The sequence below is a fragment of the Pavona decussata genome, unplaced genomic scaffold (genome assembly GCF_977016875.1).
Source record: "Pavona decussata unplaced genomic scaffold, jaPavDecu1.1 SCAFFOLD_128, whole genome shotgun sequence".
Lineage (NCBI taxonomy): Eukaryota > Metazoa > Cnidaria > Anthozoa > Scleractinia > Agariciidae > Pavona > Pavona decussata.
Window position 1 is genome coordinate 1,405,358 of NW_028145542.1, and position 23,202 is coordinate 1,428,559.

At 38.9% G+C, this 23,202-nt stretch overlaps 1 protein-coding gene across 1 annotated transcript in view; it reads left to right on the forward strand.

Moving 5' to 3' along the window:
• The first annotated feature begins 5,333 nt into the window (after positions 1-5,333).
• The window catches only part of LOC146468863 (adhesion G protein-coupled receptor L4-like), a 28,184-nt gene continuing 10,315 nt past the window's right edge, over positions 5,334-23,202 (forward strand). The window contains exons 1-10 of the mRNA XM_085124089.1: positions 5,334-5,589; positions 6,039-6,404; positions 8,559-8,605; positions 9,927-9,986; positions 17,848-18,040; positions 18,224-18,331; positions 20,173-20,257; positions 20,657-20,747; positions 21,589-21,638; positions 22,719-22,851. Of these exons, the coding sequence (XP_084980215.1) occupies positions 5,334-5,589; positions 6,039-6,404; positions 8,559-8,605; positions 9,927-9,986; positions 17,848-18,040; positions 18,224-18,331; positions 20,173-20,257; positions 20,657-20,747; positions 21,589-21,638; positions 22,719-22,851 (1,389 nt within the window). The remainder of the gene's footprint in view (positions 5,590-6,038; positions 6,405-8,558; positions 8,606-9,926; positions 9,987-17,847; positions 18,041-18,223; positions 18,332-20,172; positions 20,258-20,656; positions 20,748-21,588; positions 21,639-22,718; positions 22,852-23,202) is intronic.

Below are 23,202 nucleotides of genomic sequence, written 5' to 3' on the forward strand. Positions count from 1 at the left end.
TGAATCCCATTTCTCTACTCCATTTGCTAGGATGCGCGCTTCCACAGCTCCGCGGTGCCTTGGCCCAAATGTTACTGGCAATTATTTCCATTAACGTGCTTTGGAAATGAAGATGATTGATAGCCAACGAAATATTGCTAGATCTTGCTGATTTTGTTTTATAAGAAAAACCAAAGACAATTTAATGGTCGCCATTTCTCGGGCATGCTATAATAAATAGCTCATACACCATGGCCGCTCAGCCAATCATATCCATAGAATTGCAATATATGATGACTCTGTTTTGAATAAGTAAATTTAGAAAGTGATCAAAGTCAGGTGGACAGATGGCATAATGACACCATATCCCTAAAGGCTATATAGAATCGTATCAGTGAGATATCCTTTTGCAGTTTGACTGTTAGCACTTTCGTTTCTATTTCCCAGTAAGATTTGATGCGAAGTTTCTTTTCCTGCAACTGTACTGTTAAGTTACTAGACCTAGACAATCTAAACACCTGGAATAACTAAAAATATATTAAGTGAGAAAATTGAATACTTATTTTAATATCTTCGTTGTAAATTTATAATAATTCGGGTGGCTTGCTTGCTTAAAACATGACAGAAGGTCTTGTCTTGACAGGACCGCATCTGAGCATTTAAATAATTACTAACAGAAGGCAAAAACGAATGCGCACATCGTATAAAGTTTGGAGCGTATAAAGGCAGTTTAATTATTAGTTGAACCTTGTTTTTCACGGGCATGTAATCGCTTAACCGGAGACATGAGACTTGTCTTTGCCTTTCACGGAATTGTCTTCCTCGGCACGATTTGGATCATGAGTGAGTATTGCATTCATAACTGTTTTCATTGTATCTTGTCGCTCTTAACAAACAAAGTACCTACAGATAACTTTAAGCAGGAACTCTATTTCTTCATACATAACTAAAGCAAATTACAACCGAGAAAATATTCCATTGAAAAACCCATTTACAGCGCGGTATAGCGCTAACATGTCTATTACTTTTTTTTTTTAGTTTCTAGCGAAATAACTATTGTTTCACTAAACAGTTTCTTTGCAAATACGTACGTGTGATTCAATTGTGACTAGAATACATCAAAAACATCTTTTTTCTCATTTACTTGTTCTTTAGAATAGATCAGATGAATGCAATCTTTTGTTCGAGTTCAGTCAAACTTAAAATTTGTCAGTATTGGTATCAGTTGCTCCAGTTTTGTCATTCTCTAGGGGAGTCGTGATACGTTTTGTTTTTCAAGTTCAAACGTGTTACTGACCAGCTGAACATAACTATTCAGTTATTAAAACATGTTTGGTCTAATTTGAATAAATTTGGAAGCTTCCAAAACGGCATTACATATTGTTAGCCGGTGTATTCTTCTTCCCCCTATTTTATTTAACTGCACAGAGGTAGTGGCCAACAGGAAAGCCTTGCTCTTTTGGCCACTACGCCCTTCTTCCGTAGAAGGTAAAATCATTCAATCCATTGCTCTGCATGTTTAATTTTTTTTTACTATAAAATATACTATATTTTGTTCTAATAAGTGTGAATAAAATTGAATTGAATTGAATTGAATTGTATTCAACGGCGAATGCAGCGAAATGTTTGGAACGTTTCGGAAAACAAATTAGATATAGCTGGTTTTGTTCTTCGGGCCGAAGTTAATTGTTGGTCAGATATTCACACGTCAAAATCAGATGCATTTAATGTTCTTGGACAAGGCTTTTCTAGAATTCACACACTCAATGACTGTCCATTCAGGTTCTACGAAGAAGAAGTTATTTAAAAAAGCTTTTAACTATAAAAAATTGGGGCGAAATATTTCTTTAAATCATTTTAAGATTGAAAATTTGCTAAAAAACGACGATGTTTCGGCGTCCGGCTAAACGTCATTATCAAGTCAAAATGTGTTTGTAAGTTGCAGTCTATAAATACTAAAAAAGAAAACCATTAGCTCATCAGAAAAGCTGGGTTTCTTTCAAAAGGTTGTTGTTACCGCACGCTTCAAGAAATGTCTACCGATTGCCGAATTTTTTGCTCCGGCAATGCGTTGATGAAGGTGTCAGGCTGACTGTACCCGACATAATCTGCATCGCACAGATCACATGAAAAATGGTAAACAACACACTGCTTATTCACAATTGACGGCTTCGTTTCTTTGGGTTTGAGATCTTGCCCCAGTTTCTTGCTCACGAAAACTGGCTGCAATGTAGGGCCGATCTTATGGCTAAGATCGCGTAACTGCTTCCGAACCGCATTAGCTACCACTCGATCTTCAAATGGAAGACTAATTCTTACTGTGCTACTATCATCAGTGTTTCTTTCTGCCGTGTTCGTTAAAGCATTTTGAAAAAGAAAATTGTTTATAGCGGAATCCAATCGTTTACCATTTTTCTTTTGATCTGTGCGATGCAGATAATGTCGGGTACACAGTCGTAAGGATCGACCATCGCTCTTTGTTGTTGTTTTTTGTTGTTGTTGTTGTTGTTGTTGTTGTTGTTGTTGTTGTTGTTGTTGTTGTTGTTGTTGTTGTTGTTGTTAACAATCTCCCGATGTCTTTCCAAATTTTATTGTACGCCGGCGATACAATTATGTATTATACTCCTAGGGATCCTAAGGAAATCGATGATATTCTTATCACTGAGCTGACTTAAGTAAATCAGTAGCTGCTCGGTTATAGTCTTTTGTCCGCGAGGGTAAGAGAGAATGTGTCTTACTTTTCGCGGGTCAAACATCTGCCAGAGATATTTCTGGATCTATCGATCTTGAACGCGTCTGTTAGTATAAGTACCTTGGAGTAGCTATGCCGTATAAGTCGCTTACGTACAATGCGCATGTACATACCTGTTTGGTAATAAAGTTAGGAAGAGAACTTCTGACCGATGTTGAAAAATTTGGCACTGATCTGTGAAGGAAATCTGCTCAATTCGACAGCTTGACAGCGTAATTTTTGCCAATAAACTAAATTCTTTTTAACCTTTCGCTCGGTAATCCCTAACTTGTTTAACCATTCCCTGTTTCACAGGCACCGGCTTATTACGTAAAATTATACACTCGTAAAATGACAGTTTACAAAATTTGGTGACGTGGAAGCGTCGAATATTCATGCCAGTAGAGGACGTAGAAAACGCTTGAGACGGTGGCCTTAACTCGTCTCCACAAGGATTTACCACCAATTTGAAATAATGGTTGAAACTGACTTCTCGAATAAAATTTAAGTTCATATATATCAGCATCGCAGAGAATATTCTATATTTGTACTGTAAGGTCTAATGTTTTCTTCTCAGCTTGGAGAATTTCCTGGAGTTGTCCCCAATGCTTTAGTTTACAGCTGTAAATTAATAAGGTTAGACGGAGGAACTTAACACATGTACAGGGGAATGAAATGCTATTTTCATATTTAAAAATTATGTAATTTTGTCAAAACCGAACTGGACCTTCTCTTCCATTTTCCATATAAGGTAGTAGCTCCACGCAAATTTGCGTGTATCCGCGCGGACTAATGACGTGAGGGGTGGCGCACATAGGGTCGCGTGGACTCCACTATTATGGTCTCCATCCCGGATTATGGCTCATGTGTCAATTTATTTCCAATGATAAACGGATTTTTGCGGCATGTTTAATTAATATTTAATAACTTCAGGTTTTTAAGGTCGCGTTCCTGGCCTACCTTCCGTGGCCTCCGCTTTGTGGTCTCTTTATTTATTCATGCATTTAAGCGAAACGCGAGTCCTCTTCGCTCACTTTTGCGAGCCTTTTGAACAAGCCAAGATAAATTTTCTCTTCCTCTTTCCCACACTATTTTGTTCTGCCAATTTTGCGGGTGTGAGCCACCTTTTCTGGGTTTTCCAGTATCCTAGGTTTAATGTTTCACTGTTATGTGTCCCATAAAATAGACTCTTGTCGAGAAAGAAGAAAACGACTCTTACTCTAAGCAATAATTCACCAACAGTGATGAACTTTAGGATTCTTAGCACAAAGTGATAAGACACGATACATTTCAGTTAAATCTTAAATTTTACTTCATTTTACTTAACTTCGGCAAATACCCGCTTTTAACCTAAAACGCTAGAGAACGTTAAACCACTGTCTTTAACCACCAAAACGTTCACACCGCATCAAAGATGGAATATTAAATAATTAAAGAAAATTGATTTGAAAGACAGTAAAATTGGATGTGATCAGAAGGCCCCTATAACCCTAACTAGACCAGGAGATGATTGTGCCCACGGCGACTTTGAACCTGAATAACTTAATTCTTTTAACATTTGAAAAAAACGTCGTTAAACTTCAGGGCCCAGTTGTTCAAAGCCCGATTAAGCTAATCGTGGATTAATGTGATCTTTGATTCAAGTTTTGTTACTAATCGGTAAAGATTATTGCAAAAGATTTTTGGCCCTCAGTTTTGACTTAGACATTTCTTTACCTTTAGCTTGAAATTAGGCTTTCTGAAACCCCTCCCTGACAAGCGAGATTAACTTCTAATCTAGGGCTATCGTTAATCGGCTTTCGAACACCTCGGCCCAGGACGGTTTTCTAAAATTTATCTGGGAACAATTTAATGTCGTCGTTTACTCTTTATTGACCTTGATGTTGCCATGGCAACTAATTTTTGACAGGCCAATTTATCAGATAATGGAATATCTTTTTTTAAAATAAAGAAAAATTACTTTTCTTTCTGTGACTTTTATGTTTTTAGCCCATTTTTTTAGTGTAGCCACTAAGTGGGGAGGAGCGTTGCGTGACGACAATAAAAACGGCTGCGAGAGAGACTAGTTTTAGTGTTTCTTTGTCGGTTTTTATTACTTTTTGTTCAATTTGGGTGCTTTCCTGAAGTTATGGGGCAATCCAGAAATCCAAGATTACACATCGATGATGGCCATCATTTAACAATCATGATATCGTAACAACGTCATATGACGTCACCACTTTTCGTTGCGGACCTGAAAGGAAACGTCTTTGTACGTACTATCTCTCTTCCCAATCCCATTGGCATAGCTTTTATAGTTGCGATGTTACGTGGGGAGGAGGTGATGGACCCCCTCACCCCACCCGCCAACCCCAGTCCGAGAAGACAAAAAAAAAACCAACAAACAAACAAAAAAACCCGGTCTTTTACGCGTTATTAACTTCCCTAAGATTTTTTTAAAAATTTTAAAATCATTGCAACAATTAAAAGCCTAATATAGTTAATTTGTTGCTGCTCAGTTTATTTAGGCAAATACTGTAACGCTGGGGTGTCTTTAACATACAAGGATGCACTGGCTAAAAATTGTTCCAAGCTACAGGATGCATTTAACGGTAACGCTTCGTTCTGGATACGTTGCTCACCTATGAAAAGTGGTTATTGGTATCCACCATGTTCCACTTGGTGCGACTTGTTGCAATCGTGTTTCAAAATATTCCGAATACAGCAGTGTTCTACCAAGTTTCGTACAGTTTTCCAACGATTCCTGATTATCAAAGCAAGCGACGATTATTCATCTGTCGAAGTAATTCACGTGAAACGCAGCGGACCTTTCTGGGGTAATTTGTTTACAATCAAGTTAGACAATTGCAACTGTGGCATCAGGAGTGATGCTTCCTATGGTATGTAAGTAGACAGCAGTTTCTAGATTAATTTAGATTAATTCATTCTCTTCATCCCCGTCTCCCACCTACAGCTCCAGTTTGCTCTTTCCATACCTTTCGTCTTTATATACAGCTTTAGTGTAACCAGCTGGAGATGCGCGCAAAATATGCTCCAAGGTTGCAATTAACCGGCAAATCAGGTATCGAATGAGGCTCTAAAAGTCACCGAAAATTGTAAAAGTTCGTGTATATTTAGGCGTACTTTTTGCAATCTTTTTCCTTGTAGCAGGCAAATGACGACCCTTGACACAAAGTACAAAACAAATAACTATTACGCTGTCATTGGAAATTATGTTAGGCTATTAGGTCTCTAATTTTGCCAACCAGAAAAATCTGGACTTTGTTTTTGTTATCTCACTGTATTTTAATAAAATAAACTGACACGTTTTTTTAAATTTTTTTATTAGCGGGTTTTAAACCTCGTACAATCGGAGACAAAGATGAATTACACGTTTGTCAGCAACTGAACAGCACAACAAACACGCACCAATGGTACACGATACCAAATCCACTGAAAAATTGCTTGCAAACAACACACCGTCCAGATTCGTGTTTCCGACAGACGTACCTAAGAAGAGTTCCAAAGGAAAAGACATGTACGAAAAGCGCAAGTTTTGTTTCTGTTCCCACTGATTGCCCCAGGTCCAGTTTGGTTCTATTCGCTAGCGGCTTTTATGGTAATCAGAAACTCTTCAAGATAAGTGGAAAGAGGTGCAACAACGATGGTGCAAGTCCTGTCATTAACATTAAAAATTGTCCTTGCAGATACGGTGGTGAGTAAGAATGTTAATCTAGATATCAACCATAATATATTATATTACTTTTGATTTTCTTCGTACTTAGATGTTATTTATAATAGAAGTCGACTCTCTATTGAGAGCAATGTGAACGTTAAAATATATCGATCCCTTTTTAAAAGTCCTATAAGATATTAAAAATTGGTGATTAGCTGCATGAGTGTCGTCATCGGGCGTGTAAACGAAAAATGATTGCTCTGGATGTTTACTACAAGACCAGTTTGCTAGAAAAGCACTTAATTACCTAATAGTTCCTTAAGAATAGATGATTCTTTTTAGCAACCACCATGACTACTTCAAACAAGGGGGAAATTTATCTACACTTTCCCTAGACAGTACCGCTTAACGTAATGATAACAACATTTAGGGTTATCTTCGTCTCATTTTATATACCCCTTTTTAACTCGTGAATGCGCGTAGCGCAATGAACGAGTTATAGCGATAGCTGACTATTTACTTGGTTGGTTGGTTGGTTGGTTGGTCGGTCGGTTTTGTCGTTAACTTTCGGGCGTGCGCAGTGAATGAGTTTTAAATTCAATTAGTGGAAAAAAACACGCGAACATTTATTGTTCACGGCGCATCAGAAAATTCTTATTCAATATGTATAGAATAATTTAACGATCATTTAGTGCAAGAATGGAGATTTTTCGTTCAATCTGAGCAAAGTTACAAGTTTTTTTCAGTTTTTCAGAAAGTCCGGGGTCGTAAACTCAATAAGTGAAAAAAAAAAAAAGAAACGTGAAAATTTTTTTCACGACGCGTCAGAATTCTCTCATTCATTCTGTAGAGAATAATTTGACAATCATTTATTGTAAGAATGGAGATTTTTCGTTGAATCTGAGCAAAGTTATAGGTTTTTTCGTTTTTTTCTACAAAGTGCAGTTTCTTTTAAGAATTAAAAATAACTTAATTTGAAATAATTTAATTAAAAATAATTTAATTTTGTCAGTTTTCACGCGAAAGTGGAACGTGCCATGCATGTCACGCATCATTGACGTCGTAAACAAAATTATGCAAATTTCTGGTGTAATGAACACTTTAAGATCTTGTCAGCTTTCATAGAGGTTTCAAAGGGAAAAAAAGTTTCATTTTCGAAATTTACAACTGGTAATTTATGGGAAAGCAAAAGGACGCGGTCGATAAATAATTCTTATTTAGCAAGAGCTTGTCATAGTTCATTATTTTTACTTCAGGATGGCGTGGACTGAACTCCAAAGGAAAAAATTCACGCATTTATGTCGGGCAAGAAATGTAATGCGATACAGATTTCCTTTTGTGAGATCGGCTTGAAAAACACAAATCCACCTGGAAATTAAAAAGAGTATGCCCTACAGTAATTTTGCAATTTTAATTCCCAAAAAAACTTCACTTGCCCATCGGGCAAGTGATGGTCAGAATCCACTAGTCCGATCGCAAAATCCAGTAGCCCCGGACTATCGGACACGAATTTCCATGACGTAGCTGCACTTGGCGTGCCTCTATGCACTTTGGAAAAAAAACACATGATTTTTTTTAATCGGCGCATCGGAATATTCGGCTTATTCAATCTGTAGAGAATAATTTGACAATCATTTTTATAGTACAAGAATGGTTATTTTTCGTTACATAATCGGGCAAAGATATAATTTCTTTTAGCTTTCAAGGAAGTTTCTGTAGCCGTCTAAATTTCAATTACTGATGTGTCATCTGCATTCACGAGTTGGCTCACAGGAGCCTTTGATTAATTATCCCAACAACCTTAAGAAAGAGATAATGGCATGTTGTTCACATCTTTCGGTATTACAAACTGTACGAAGAATATCTCCATATCACTTTCATGTTATGAGATTTCTCCAGACGTTCATTATTAACACCTGTATTCTATTCACCTGCATGTGACTGATAGCCTGATTTCGCTCAGTTCAAATAATGCACTTCATCTACCCCATTTCTACGTAATACATTGTTGCATTGTACCTTAAATCTATTACAAATCCTTCCTAATAGGAAAGAATGAAACACAGATATATTTTGTGACGAAAAGAAGTTCAAGACGAAGCCGTAGGCTGCTTGGTGCGGTTCTCGGTAACTATTCCATTCGTTGAAAAATGAGATGGTTGGTGACGTATAGCCTTTTTTATTCCTACCTAGACAATTCAGTGCCGGAAGCACATAAAGAGAGTATTTCAGAGAATTTGGTAAGAGTTTTAAATACTAAGCATTGAAATTTCAGCTAGGAAATTGTAATCCCAATTAGCTATAAATTACTATTATTTGTGCTGTCATTACGGTTCATGCATTTTGAAAACAAGTGTCTTTTCGACTTCTTCTGTAACGTGACAACAACAATAACAACACTTTATTAAAAACAGACAGTTACAAGCTGGTTATATACCTACCCGCTAATGGCTGTTTTGGTTAACATTATGTGCTGTAAATACTGTCCATTTGGCTTATCTTATGTCATAAAGTTAAGGATTATGAAATGAATTTGTAAGGCAAAGAAAATAAAGACAAACTAAAAATCTTCATCGATTATCTTAACAACATTCATCCTACCATTAAATTCACTAGCTCGCACTCTTCTACTAACGTATCTTTCCTTGATGTTAATGTTTCTTTAACGAACGACGGTAACATCAGCACTGACCTGTACACTAAACCTACAGACAAACACCAACATCTACTGTATTCATCTTGCCATCCCCTGCATACAAAAAATGCTATTCCTTTCAGTCTAGCACTCCGCTTACGACGTATTTGTTCTACTGACGAAACGTTTAATATACGCACTGAACAACTTACTACATACCTACTCAAACGAGGCTACAAACGTAACTTTGTCACTAAACAAATACAACGTGCCGCCAACATCCCACGCAGACTCGCTTTACAAACTAAAGACATGAACAAACCTACGCGTGTACCTTTTATTACGACTTTTGGTAAGAGTTTTAAATACTAAGCATTGAAATTTCAGCGTGGAAATTGTAATCCCAATTAGCTATAAATTACTATTATTTGTGCTGTCATTACGGTTCATGCATTTTGAAAACAAGTGTCTTTTCGACTTCTTCTGTAACGTGACAACAACAATAACAACACTTTATTAAAAACAGACAGTTACAAGCTGGTTATATACCTACCCGCTAATGGCTGTTTTGGTTAACATTATGTGCTGTAAATACTGTCCATTTGGCTTATTTTATGTCATAAAGTTAAGGATTATGAAATGAATTTGTAAGGCAAAGAAAATAAAGACAAACTAATGGCCGCTATTTCTCGAGCATGGCATAATGGCTGATATCCCAATGGTCACTAAGCCAATCAAAACTCTGGAATTGTATTACCCAATAATCCAGTATTTTTTAAATAAACTTATGTTATCCAGGGCCTCTATGAATCTGTACTTACCTCGTAGCAGAATGATTCACCCTTAATAAATAGTTTTGAAATTAATACTGTAAAAATAAGAAAACATCTTTTAGAAATGCAAAAAATTTCCTTTACTTTAATTAGATTGCGAATTTCTTTACTTCTCTCGAAGACATAGACTTTGAAGAGGAAAATGATTTACAGGTGAGATATCAAACAATTTTTGTTACACCTACCATCGTCCTACAAATAATTGAATATTTTAATCTTTTCTGCAAGCAACCTCATTCCCAGGGTCTCTCCTCTTCCTGTCCAGGCCAGGAAGAGAAGAGACACTGAAAACGAGGTTGTTCGACAGGTGATTGATGTTTTTTTAGCGTGAGGTCTGGTTCAAATCAATTAATTTTATTATGTCCAGTGGACGTAAGCATACTCTTAACAGGCTTTGCCGTAACACAGCAATTAAACAGCAACAATCTTTATTGCACTCTCTTGCCTTATGTACTGGCTGCCTGGAATAACCCCCGGGGGGTACTCCCTTATATAAGGTATATAGGTATGTGCCGCCCCAAAGGGTATGGTTTTTGAACCGTTTTGGTCTGAAAACGGGTATAGATTTTGACAATTACGGTCTGAAATCGGGTCGGGTTTTTGGGGCCGGAAACATTTATGAAAGCTTACAAACATATTTTTCTTCTCAGTACGTAACTGGAACGACTAACTGATAGCGAGAAAAAGAAATAGATAAACTATGTCATTCCAGCTTACTTTTACTCCTTGCGTCAACTTCCGTTCGGGTCTGAAAACGGGTATGAATTTTAGAGGTCAGGTCTGAAAACGGGTGGGGAAAATGGCATGTTTAGGTCTGAAATAGGGTCGGGATTTGAAGACGCGGGCGGCACACCCCCACCAAGAATTCCGAGGAGTACCCCCCCCCCCCCCGGGGAATAACCACAGGGGCTAGCGGAGCCAGGCAGCCAGTTAACATCAGCATTAAATGAAAATAAATTACAGGTCACAAAGAAAGCACAAATGCACACACACACAAAAAGAAAACACAAGACAGAGAAAATAATGCTATAGCTTTAACAACTAGGAATTACTACGCTATTAGAAAAGTCTAAAATAATTGTTATTATATAATATTAATATGAATAAAGCTCACAATTAAAAGCTATGACAACTAATAACCCATTATAACATTTGTTACCGCGCTATGTAAATTTCCTCAGTTATGTTTTCCTTTTCTTTGTTGTATTATCTCGTTGTCACGTGCGTCATGGAATTTAGCTCTTTTTTGTATAAATTTAGTTTAGCGTCGTTGTAAATTTCATTTCTAGTGTTAGTGCTTGGCGTATTACGTTTCTTCGTTGCTTCTGTATTTTGGTCGTCGCATCGTTGCGTTTTGGATTTTTTTTGGAGAATCACCGATAAAAACTGTGTCAAGCTGGGACGGGCCGTTTTATTTCCCGTACAGGGAGTATCTTATGGTGACTCCAGTAATAAAATGATCTTGTAGTGAGCGCTGGTTCATTTAGCGGCTACATTGGTTGTTATCGATTTTTCAAACCGTATTCGTTGAAGACGACGTCGACGACGGCTGCAGATGACGAGATGCGAAGTACACGCGTTTCGAAACTTAACACTTTGTTTGACGAATAAGGCGTTCGTTCAGAAGAAGTCAGGCGACTACGAGGATCCGTTTCTGCGTACAAAGGACATTTGACGAAAGCATACAGCGATATCAGATTCTTATTAATTCTTAATAACAGAAGAATTACCATCGGTAAGCTACCCTCTAATTCATTGTTAGTCACACTTGATGTCTCATCTTTAAACACTAATATCCCACATAACGAAGGTATTAATGCTTGTGACCATTTCCTACGTACTCGCCTTCATAGTAACATTCCCACTGGCACACTCTGTGACCTCATTCGCATGATTCTTACCATGAATAATTTTTCTTTTAACGATAACCACTACCTTCAGATCCACGGCACAGCCATGGGTACTAAAATGGCCCCCTCTTTGGCCAACCTTTTTCTTGGCCATTTCGAAGCGAATGCTTTGAAAAATGCCCCATTTCACCCTCACATGTGGTTTCGTTATATTGATGATATTTTTATGATCTGGACTGAAGGTCTGGATAACTTAAAAATCTTCATCGATTATCTTAACAACATTCACCCTACCATTAAATTCACTAGCTCGCACTCTTCTATTAAACGTATCTTTCCTTGATGTTAATGTTTCTTTAACGAACGACGGTAACATCAGCACTGACCTGTACACTAAACCTACAGACAAACACCAACATCTACTGTATTCATCTTGCCATCCCCTGCATACAAAAAATGCTATTCCTTTCAGTCTAGCACTCCGCTTACGACGTATTTGTTCTACTGACGAAACGTTTAATATACGCACTGAACAACTTACTACATACCTACTCAAACGAGGCTACAAACGTAACTTTGTCACTAAACAAATACAACGTGCCGCCAACATCCCACGCAGACTCGCTTTACAAACTAAAGACATGAACAAACCTACGCGTGTACCTTTTATTACGACTTTTGGTAAGAGTTTTAAATACTAAGCATTGAAATTTCAGCTAGGAAATTGTAATTGAGACTTTTAACCCATTGCTTCCTCACATCTCCAACATCATAAAAAAACATTATCATTTACTGCACTCGTCTGACCGCTGCAAAAAGGTTTTTCCAAATTTGCCTGTTGTGGCTTTCAGACGATCTCCTTACCTACGTGACTTACTGGTTTCGGCTAAACTTTCTTCTAACTCGACTAATCCCCACCCACAACTCCCTTCCGGCTCCTATCGTTGCGGTAAAAATTGCGCCACTTGCCCATACATTTCCGATGGTCTCACTAACTACACCTTCTTTTCCACTGGTGAAACGCGCCCTATCAAATCTAACCTGACCTGTGAAACTAAAAATCTAATCTACATGATCCAATGTAACCGCTGTAATTTACAATACATAGGAGAGACTAAACGACGCTTAAAAGACCGCTTTAATGAACACCGCCGCACCATAGATAACCCTAAATCTAAACCCACCACAGCCGCAGAACACTTCCTCACCGCTCCTAACCACACCGCTAACGACATGCAATTAATCCCCATAGAAAAAGTCTACTCTAACCGAGACTCAATCCGTAAGGCCAGGGAAGCCTTTTTAATCTCAAAAGGCAGAACACTCTCTCCACATGGCCTTAATATTCGCGAAGAAATGTATTAGCTTTTTCCTTTTATTATTTTTTATTTTTTGTTACTATTATTTCATTTGCTTCATATTTACTGTCAATCAATTTAGTTTTACGTAGTTCCGCTATTGCGCAAATATTTGTCAGCTATATAAGCGTGTGTCCCAATGTAAATTTTCATTATACCTGAAGAAGGCTGGTTTGGCCAGCCGAAATATAGTAACCTTTAAACCGTAATTCTACGTTGTATCGGTCTCTGCTTCTTTTATCATTTGTATTTTTTAAAGCCGATCAGATCTGCAATTGATCCAACGTATACCAGCAGGATTATCGTCCACGGTTGTTGCTTGGACTTGACTTAAATATAATGGCGCTTGATGGTGATCACCCCATCTTTTTGGACAAGGTGTAGACCGTCGATCGACTCCCCATCTCCAAACGAAGAGTACCTTCTGATGAAGACGTGAGTCAATGGTCTCACTTGAAGGGTATAAAGTTCCCAAGATTTGACGATGAAGAAAAGACTGTTGGCATACTTATTGGAAATGACGGGCCAGAAGCGCATTGGGTCTGTGAAGAGAGACGTGGAAGACGAAAACAGTCATATGCAGTTAGAACCCCACTTGGTTGGACGCTTATCGGCCGCTTGGACAGCTCCACCACAGCTAAGGAAGGGCGAGTTAATTTCATAGGAGGGAGCCAGGAAATGTTGTCGAGTCAGCTCAGGAGGATGTACAGCAACAGTCGCGAAGTCTTAGAAGAAATTACGGCCTATAAGAGAGCACCGTCCGTTACTAACCTGGATTTAGAAGACCTGCCTATTGACTGTGCTTTGGGCACCCAGTGGGACGTGGAAACGGAAACGTTTAGTTTTCGCGTTAAGGAGAAACTAATTCCTGACACCAGGAGAGGAATGTTGTCCCTGATACCTAGATTTTACAATCCTCTTGAATTTGCGGCAGCTCTTATATTGCCAGCCAAGGTACTCCTACAGGAGCTGTGCAGACTCGATTTTGGTTGGGATGAGACTGTTCCGAACGAAACACTGGTTAAATGGAGAGCGTGGGTAGATGATCTTCCAAAGTTTAAACTTGCCAGCTGGCCGCGCTGCCTTAAGCCTGAAGAATTTGGAGTGCTCCACAGCATTCAGCCTCATCTCTTTTCGGATGCCTCAGAAGATGGATATGGTGCAGCATCCTATCTTCGCCTCGTAGATGACAAGAGAAGAATCCATTGTGGATTGCTTATGGGAAAATCCCGTGTTGCACCCTTAAAGACGATCACCGTTCCCAGAATGGAACTGATTGCGGCGGTGGTTTCTGTCAAGCTACATAAATTTATCATAGAACAGGTCAATCTCCCGATACACAAGATAGTATTCTGCACGGATTCAACGATTGTGCTGCAATACATCAGGAATGAAGCAAGAAGGTTTCAGACGTTCGTCGCGAACCGACTATCGGTGATCCACAACGCCTCTTCCCCGTGCCAGTGGCGACATGTTGATTCGCTACGCAACCCAGCAGATTACGCCTCCAGAGGCTTCTCCATTGCTGAAACTGCGAAGTTACGGTATTGGCTCAACGGACCATCGTTTCTAGGCCAAGAAGAAAGTGAGTGGCCAAGGCTACCTGACGAAATCCCAGAATTGCCTGAGGAAGATCGCGAGCTGAAGAAGAAAAACGCTCAAGTTCACATGACCTTACAAGAAGATAGTTTACAGTCCCACTTATCACGCTATTCAAGCCTTTACAAGCTCCTAACGTCTGTCGCATGGTTGCTTCGTTTCAAGAATAATTTACGCCGACAATCTGGAGAAGTGAAGAAAGGAAGCCTGACGGTTGACGAAATAGTGACAGCGACTAGAGAAGTGGTTAAAGTAGTTCAGAGACAAGCTTTCCCTAAAGAACTGTCAGTACTTCAAAGGGTCGCACACAGGAATCCATCCCTTACTCCCACTTCCCAAAGAAACAAATTCGTATCTGTCGGATACGTTAGTCCTCTTCGAAAGCTTGACCCAATGATTAACAATGGTGTTATTAGCGTCGGCGGACGTCTGGAAAGGGCCTCCATAGAGTTAAGTGCCAAGCATCCCATGATCCTTCCCAGCAGGCACCATGTCACTGATTTGATCTTTAGAGATTGCCATGAAAGAGAAGGCTACGTAGGAGCCGGTCAAGTACTAGCCGTTATAAGACAGAAGTTCTGGATTCTTAGAGGACATGCGGTCGTACGGCGTGTAATTGGAAAATGCCTGAAGTGTCGCTTGTGGAATGCTAAGCCGTGTGAGCAGATTATGGCTCCTTTACCCAGTGCAAGAGTCACGCCTTGCGTTCCCCCCTTTTCCTCCGTGGATGTGGACTACTTTGGACCGATGCTGGTAAAGTTAAGACGCAGTCAAGTAAAGAGATACGGATGTGTATTCACATGTTTAGCAATTCGGGCCGTGCACATTGAGATTGCTCACGACCTCACAGCCGATTCATTTATTCAAGCTTTCACAAGATTTTTTAGTAGACGGGGTTCGCCGATCGAAGTTTTCAGCGACAACGGAACTAATTTTTAGGGGTGCAGAGACCGAGATCAAGACTGCTTTGGAGCAGTGGAATCTCGATTGAATTGACAACTGTCTAAGGAGACGTGGGATAAGAAGGAACTTCAATCCTCCAGATGCAAGCAACGCTGGTGGTGTCTGGGAACGAATGATACGCTCAATTCGAAAGATTCTCCGTTCGCTTTTAGGCTCTCAGATCGTGGATGATGAAACTATACTAACCCTAATGGAAGAAGATGAGAAGATATTAAATGACCGTCCTCTAAACCCCCCCCCCCCCCCCCTTCCCTAATTTTTAGGGGTGCAGAGACCGAGATCAAGACTGCTTTGGAGCAGTGGAATCTCGATCGAATTGACAACTGTCTAAGGAGACGTGGGATAAGAAGGAACTTCAATCCTCCAGATGCAAGCAACGCTGGTGGTGTCTGGGAACGAATGATACGCTCAATTCGAAAGATTCTCCGTTCGCTTTTAGGCTCTCAGATCGTGGATGATGAAACTATACTAACCCTGATGGAAGACCCCCCCCCCCCCCCCCCCCCGACAAGTGATTCCAGCGATGCTGAGCCTCTCACTCCAAGTAAACTACTCCTCTTGCGGCCAAACTTATGTTTTCCCCCTGGAGAATCAGACGCTTTCAACATCTATGGAAATAAACGCTGGAAGCAGGCACAGTATCTGGCGGACATATTTTGGAAACGATGGATAATTGAGTACTTGCCGACGCTTCAAGTCAAACAGAAATGGCTCCGCCCGCGTCCAAATCTAGCAGTTGGAGATCTAGTTCTTGTGGTTAACGAAAATTCTTCACGTGGACACTGGCCAAAGGGAATTGTATTTCTGGATCGTCACGGGACTGTTCGACAAGTCACAGTTAAAACGGCGACTTCGGTCTTGCGGCGTGATATCCGCAAGTTATGCCTCTTAGAAGGTGTCTCAGGATTGAAAGCTTAAAGGAAGACTTGACTGAACTTTGCCAAGAACACTCTAATTAACTCCTAAGTGACTTCGTACAGTTTAAAGTAGTTTTCGGACTTTGTTTATTTCGTTTGGAAAACTTACCGTATTGCGTGCGCCTTTCTGGGCCGGCATGTTACCGCGCTATGTAAATTTCCTCAGTTATGTTTTCCTTTTCCTTGTTGTATTATCTCGTTGTCACGTGCGTCATGGAATTTCGCTCTTTTTTTATAAATTTAGTTAAGCGTCGTTGTAATTTTCATTTGTAGTGTTAGTGCTTGGCGTATTACGTTTCTTCGTTGCTTCTGTATTTTGGTCGTCGCATCGTTGCGTTTTGGATTTTTCTTGGAGAATCACCGATAAGACCTGTGTCAAGCTGGGACGGGCCGTTTTATTTCCCGTACAGCAAGTATCTTATGGTGACTCCAGTAATAAAATGATCTTTTAGTGAGCGCTGGTTCATTTAGCGGCTACAGCATTATTTACATATTATAAAAACTACAGAAGAAAAAATTAGTTAGGCTTAGAAAGGTGACAAGAGGCCCTATGCGTTATCTTGGCACCAGGGGACAAGTAAGTAAGTAAGTAAGAAAGGTGACAAAGGTGACAGAATTTAACAAAAGACTAATTTATACACAATACTGTGCCCAGTTATGGGGTGACAGAGATTACAACTGAACCACGCTTAGAGCGAGTGGATGTGGAAAACTTCCACAAATATTAGTACCATCATAAAAGACATCCCATTATTATACCGACTGATATAAAAGAGACCTTTACATTATGCAATACAACTACGAATGCGAGATTTGACTTCTCACCCTTAGTAGAGGTAAATCTCAGGAGCTTCATTTACTCTTTGTCAGCGACGAACTTGGCGCAGTTGTTTTGAATCGTGATAGCGACTGTCACTTTCATGATTCCAAAAAGACGAAATCAACTTTGTTTCGAGGACTTGTTTTGGCCACTACAACGTTCTCATAGAAACCGCGTGTAGTAAAATGACGACAGCTATCCCGTTTTCCGGCCAAAATGTCACCAGTTCACGCGCACAGCCACCCCTTTCTCTATTCAGAAACAATTGTGCTTTCACTAAAATGTAGAGGTCTCAATTAAAAGAAACAGCTTCGTTTTCCTGAAAACATTAAGGTTTTGCATCCTGAAATTAATCAAACTCACAGATTGTCCGTCGGCAATGCCCACCCTTAATTGCAGGCTTTGTCCAAAATAGAAACGAATAGAAACAATTTGTGAGCGAGAATAACAACAGTAGATATTTTTTTAAATACTATAGATAACTTGTTTTTGAATTCCTTTATGCAGAATGTAACGTCCTTGTTAGAAACGACCATCCAACACTTCAAGAATGTATCTGCTATTAACGATCAAACAAAAGACGGAGAACTTCAAGAAAACGTACATTTCACGACGATTGCTTTTGAAGATTACGTTGTCAGATTTGCTCAACAACAACTGAATGGTTCTATGCCCCAATACACTGCCACAGAAAACATAGGTCAGTGGAACGTTTATTCAGGAGTTTAGGAGAAGAGTTAAGTGGTTCATTTAATTGTACGACCTTCAGCAAATAACGGCACCGAGAATAAACGGTTCATGTCACATGAAAGATTTAAGTTTTAGATTTTTATGACTTCATATGAAAGCAAGATATACTTCTGAACCTTACATGTCATTCTAGATTTGCAGGTTCGGCGAGTATTTTACCAAAATGAAAGCGATTTTAGTCTTCATGACACCCAGGGAGGAAATTCGATCAAGATTCCCGCTGAAAATCTTTATCAAAACGGTGAGTAAGTAAGCAGTTTTATTGGTTTATAATCGTTATCATATTTAAGTCTGGTAATCGCTTATAGTTCGATTGAAACTAAAACTAAGGGCCTCAACTTTAAATGATATCCCCTCGTTTAATGTTTGGAAACCTTGGATGACTCTCTCCCCTTTCGAAAATCTTTGGAGGTTCTTGGGATCTGAATTTCCGTCTTCAGAAATTTTCCGGAGTTGCTAGTAAATCTACGGGGGGCCTTGAGAAATTAAATTAAAGTTAGATTTATGTCCTTCCCTCGCTTATATTACTAAAAACTGGGGTACTTCATCGGCTGAGCTCTTTTTACTAGGCAATAAAGACACAAATGCCATATGAGTCAAAATGGCTATGGGAAAAGCCCATAGCAGCTTTAATTGTAGTAAACAGAATCACATAACTAGTGTACAAAATAAGTTTATCAAAAATACTTTCACTACATTGGCTACATAAAAATACTCAGCCCAGTAAAGGTGAGGGCACAAAAAGGCCAAATAAAGGAAACGAGGACAAAGCGAGGGGACGAGGTGGGGAAAACTTTCGACGTCCTTTCACAATGAAATAGCGAGGCAGAATGACACATAACTCCGGGTCCCCACGTGATTTACTATGCGCTCTATAGGGGGTACAAAGGAATGCCCCCAACCACTCACCCTGTCCAGAATTGATAATTACTCATTCTTGTCTAAAATTCATATTAATTAAATGAATAACACAACTTCTCGGGTAGGAACATAAAAACTCTATTTGTAAACAAATATTTCATATTTTCGATTTTTGGTGGTCTTAAATTGAGTAACATTTGATGTCGTATAATAAAACATGCTAAGGCCAACAAGGACAGGTTCAAAGAAACTTTGCTGCTGACTCCATGTTTTTTCCCTTATATTTCCTTTTCGGACTCCCGGTATGACTCCTAAGAGAACTCAGACTCGAAATATTAAAATAATCACAATCCGGGGTCTGGTTTACTCTTTTTTTTTCCAAAAAGATAGAACAACATCACATGTAAATCACATCAAATCCGGCTTAGTTGATTTCTGGGAAGGGTGACTGGTATTCATCTTTGACAGAAACATCCAACCACCAGGCCGTACTTGTTCAAAGAGCGGATAACCTTGTCAGCGAAAAAGTTGCTATTCAGCTAATAATTAACAATTATTCCACGATCGTGCGTTGGATACAAGGACAATAATTATTTTATTAGAAAAATCAAGAATATTGCTAGATCTTCATTTCGCTTTGCAAGAACAACCAGGAGATAATTTAATGGTCCTTATTTGTTGGGCATGGTATAATATACACTTAATGTATGGTCCCGAGGGAAACATTTTTTTAGTTTTTCCGAGAGTCGTAATGTTTCCAAAGACGAAGTCGAGGGAAACGTCAGGACTCTAAGGGAAACAAAACTAACTAGTTTCCAGAGGGATCATACATTAAGTAATTAGTTATATATTTAGACTTTCCCTTCAGCAATCACAGCAAACAAACAAACAAAAAACTGACAGGGCAACAACTGCGGAATTGTATCCAAGTCGCGATACATTTGTATTTGATCAGGGGTACGTGACCAAGAATCAACTACTAACAGTGCTCGTTTTGTTGAGTGAAAGTATAGGTATATAATAATGGCTCATTAACCATGGCCCCTTGGCCAATCAAAATCCCTGGAATTGTATTATACAATAATCCAGTTTAAATCGAGCTTGGAGGAGGAAGTAGAAACAAAAACTTGTTAATTCAAATTTCCGTGTTTATTTTTCTTTTATCATTCTTTTGTTCTATCTTTCTTCATTCCCTCCCTTATTTCTTTTACTTTTTTGCAGTTTCAGTAGTTCTGGGTGTAATATACAAAGACCTTCATGAGTTGTTTACAGAGAAAACCGAATCCAACAAAACCAATAAAAGCAGGTGAGCCAACAGCACTTTCACAAATTTCAGTAATGACAGGGCAACTGACCAAAACACTGCTTTTATGTCTAACAGCCCGAGTGATATAATTTTTGGGGTTTTCAGTTACTTTTGCGTTGATAATAGTTTTTTAATTAAATCCAAGTATTGTAAATGAAAAAGGAAAAGAAAAATGAGGTCGGGGGAAAGAACATTGATTCATGACAGGAAAAGTTGAGGTGTGTCAGTTTTTGTGTCCTTCGTTTGGCCAACTTAAATAAAAACAGTCAGGGAGCAGTTTTGGGTAACTTAAAGACTACTGGAAAAAGTAAGTGTAGGTTTGATTACTTTATGTCATGTCGCTGTTCATTCCATAGTACATAGTACATTATTTGTCATATCATGTCACTTCCATTTCAGGGCTCTAAATACGAAAATAATGTCAGCTACATTGTACCCACCTTCGGCAGTGTTACAAAAAAGCATCACCTTGGTCTTCAAACACTTAAAGGTATCAGGCAAAAACCATAACAATTGAACATAATGATACCAGGGTGGACTATAGGAGTCATTTATACCAAAATAGTTACAGTGTCTGTGACCACGGTCGCATGTTTAATTTTGACCTGCGGGCATCGCAAAAAAAAAAAAAAGGACCAAAATTGGTTCCTTTGAATAGATGGCTTGGCGTAGAGACGTAATATCCAGTTCTAATTAGAAGCTAAGGCTATTCAGATCGTATAATCATACTCAAACGATAGCTGGCCTTAACTTAATTTACTTTTAGGCGACGCGTTGCATGACCCACACACTATACAGCAACCACTGAATTTCATAATTCACCAACTTTAATTTGAGATAAAGTTGAAGGTGCCTTGGTTCGATTCTTATCTATCTTAAAGTTTAAAGTTGTTAGTTTTCTTTAGATATTCTGTTCGGTTGTCTAACATTTCTGTTTGTTTTTTTTGAATGTTCATCGCATTTGACTATAAAGATGACTTCCTTTTAGGGTGTATAAGACTAGTAGATTCAGTCCACATGGGTCTTCATATTAAAAAAATCCCTCGCCAGTAACCATCTTCCTAAAAAATATTGGACGGTTGTGACTGTAACCCAGGAAATTTGATGGCCAGAAACTACCAGCTTTGGCAAATTTACCAATTGAGTAGAATGTAATAAATCACGTTCAATAAAAGCTGGTAAAAATCACCGGCTTTAAAACAACAGGCAATCAAACTTTACTAAAATTGATGACGTGAATGACATATGTTGAACAAAGAGCAAGTTTGATTTTCTTCCAATACTTTCCGAATGCTAACTAATTTCTCATAGGCCAATGCATTTGCTTCTAGCCTGCAGGAAAGGATAGAGAATGTGTATCCTGGAAATACTCAGACGACAAGTAAGCAAGTTTCTTTGCCTTTCCTGTAATAATTTATGAGATTAGAATATAGCATGTTTTCCTATTTCTTCAGCAGTTCTATACGCGTCTTTTCAACTGATGAACGAGAGTTACTACTCGCAGTGGACTGATAACAGTTTTCCGAATCGATCTGAAACATTCTATATTTATTTATGTTAAACGATATTACAGTAACATACATTTATTACACAATGTGTTTTTTTATCATCAGTTGTAAATCACTGGCAATGTAAAGCCACGTATACTAAATGTTCTTTTTAGGTCACGGCCCACGTATAACTTAGCCCTTAATTTACAGCGGGCTTCGTCCATTCCCCTAGTGATGGGATGGGAGGAGGTATTCTGCCCCCATTCCTCAAAAGTCCAAGAGTAAGTCTAACAACACGTTGTGTGTACGTCCAAAGATTTTTTTCCTATACGAGATTCGCGACAGGAAGTAATGACGCCATATTACGCGGGAATTACGTCATTGTTTTAGTCCAGCGGCCATCATAGATCCCCCCTTTCTGATTTTCGCATTTCTCAAGAACTTCGGAAAAGGACCGAAATTCGTAAAAAAAGTAATCAAAACTGATAGCTGGGATATTTCTATTTCTGAAACCTTCCTGTCACACTTGCCACCTCTAATAATGTTCTCAGGTCATTTTTTGAGAAAAGGTACTGACGTTGAAAGTCGTGCAGCAATGTCGAATATCCCCCTTCCTCCTCCCTTGTCTAGATGTGGTTGAAGGATCTTAACTTAAGAATATTTTCAGGCTCGTATCGCCAAAAGATTTTCATCTTATTAAAGAGCCTTTCCTTCAAGATCAGTCTCAGCCACAAAATCACGCGATCGTATGTAAAAACAAACAAACAAAAAATTGTGTAAGGATGTCGGGGGCAACCAAAGTTAACAACAGCGCTTCGCAAGCGTTGGGTATCCACCACTTCAATGATAATGAAGTTTTAGAGAGCCTAAAACAAGAAAATGGTTATTTGAAACGTCAGTAATTTTCATCAATAACATTAATCATGTGCATGTCAATCATTTAGAAAAAAAACGGTTTCGTCTTTCTCTAGTTCCCAGGGTTGGTCAGGGGAAGGATGTCATGTACAGAAAATAACCAGCTCAGAAACAGTGTGTGTCTGCAATCGCATGACTCATTTTGCCGTTCTTATGGACTTCGGTGATGATGACAATGACCTTTCCCTGGTAAGTTTGAATATTTCTCTCTATTCACTTTTTCAGTCCATCTCATTATGCCAATCTTAATCTGGATCAAAATGTTCATAATCAAGATTTTCATTTCAACTTTCCTTATGATCCTTTATGTCAATCCGTTTTCAGATTTAGCCATTAACACAAACCCAATTGCAAGGTCGTGTTTCTTTTAGCCAATCTTAAAGGCAAAAATTTGATTTTCAATTTCCAGCGACCGAGCAATCCCTACCTCGTTCCTAGCGGCTCTCCTAGTCCTGGAGCTTTAGTGGAAAAGAACAGACCCTGGGAACGAGGTTGGGACACTCCATATATGGAGGAAGGTGGATTGTTCAGAGTGGTGTC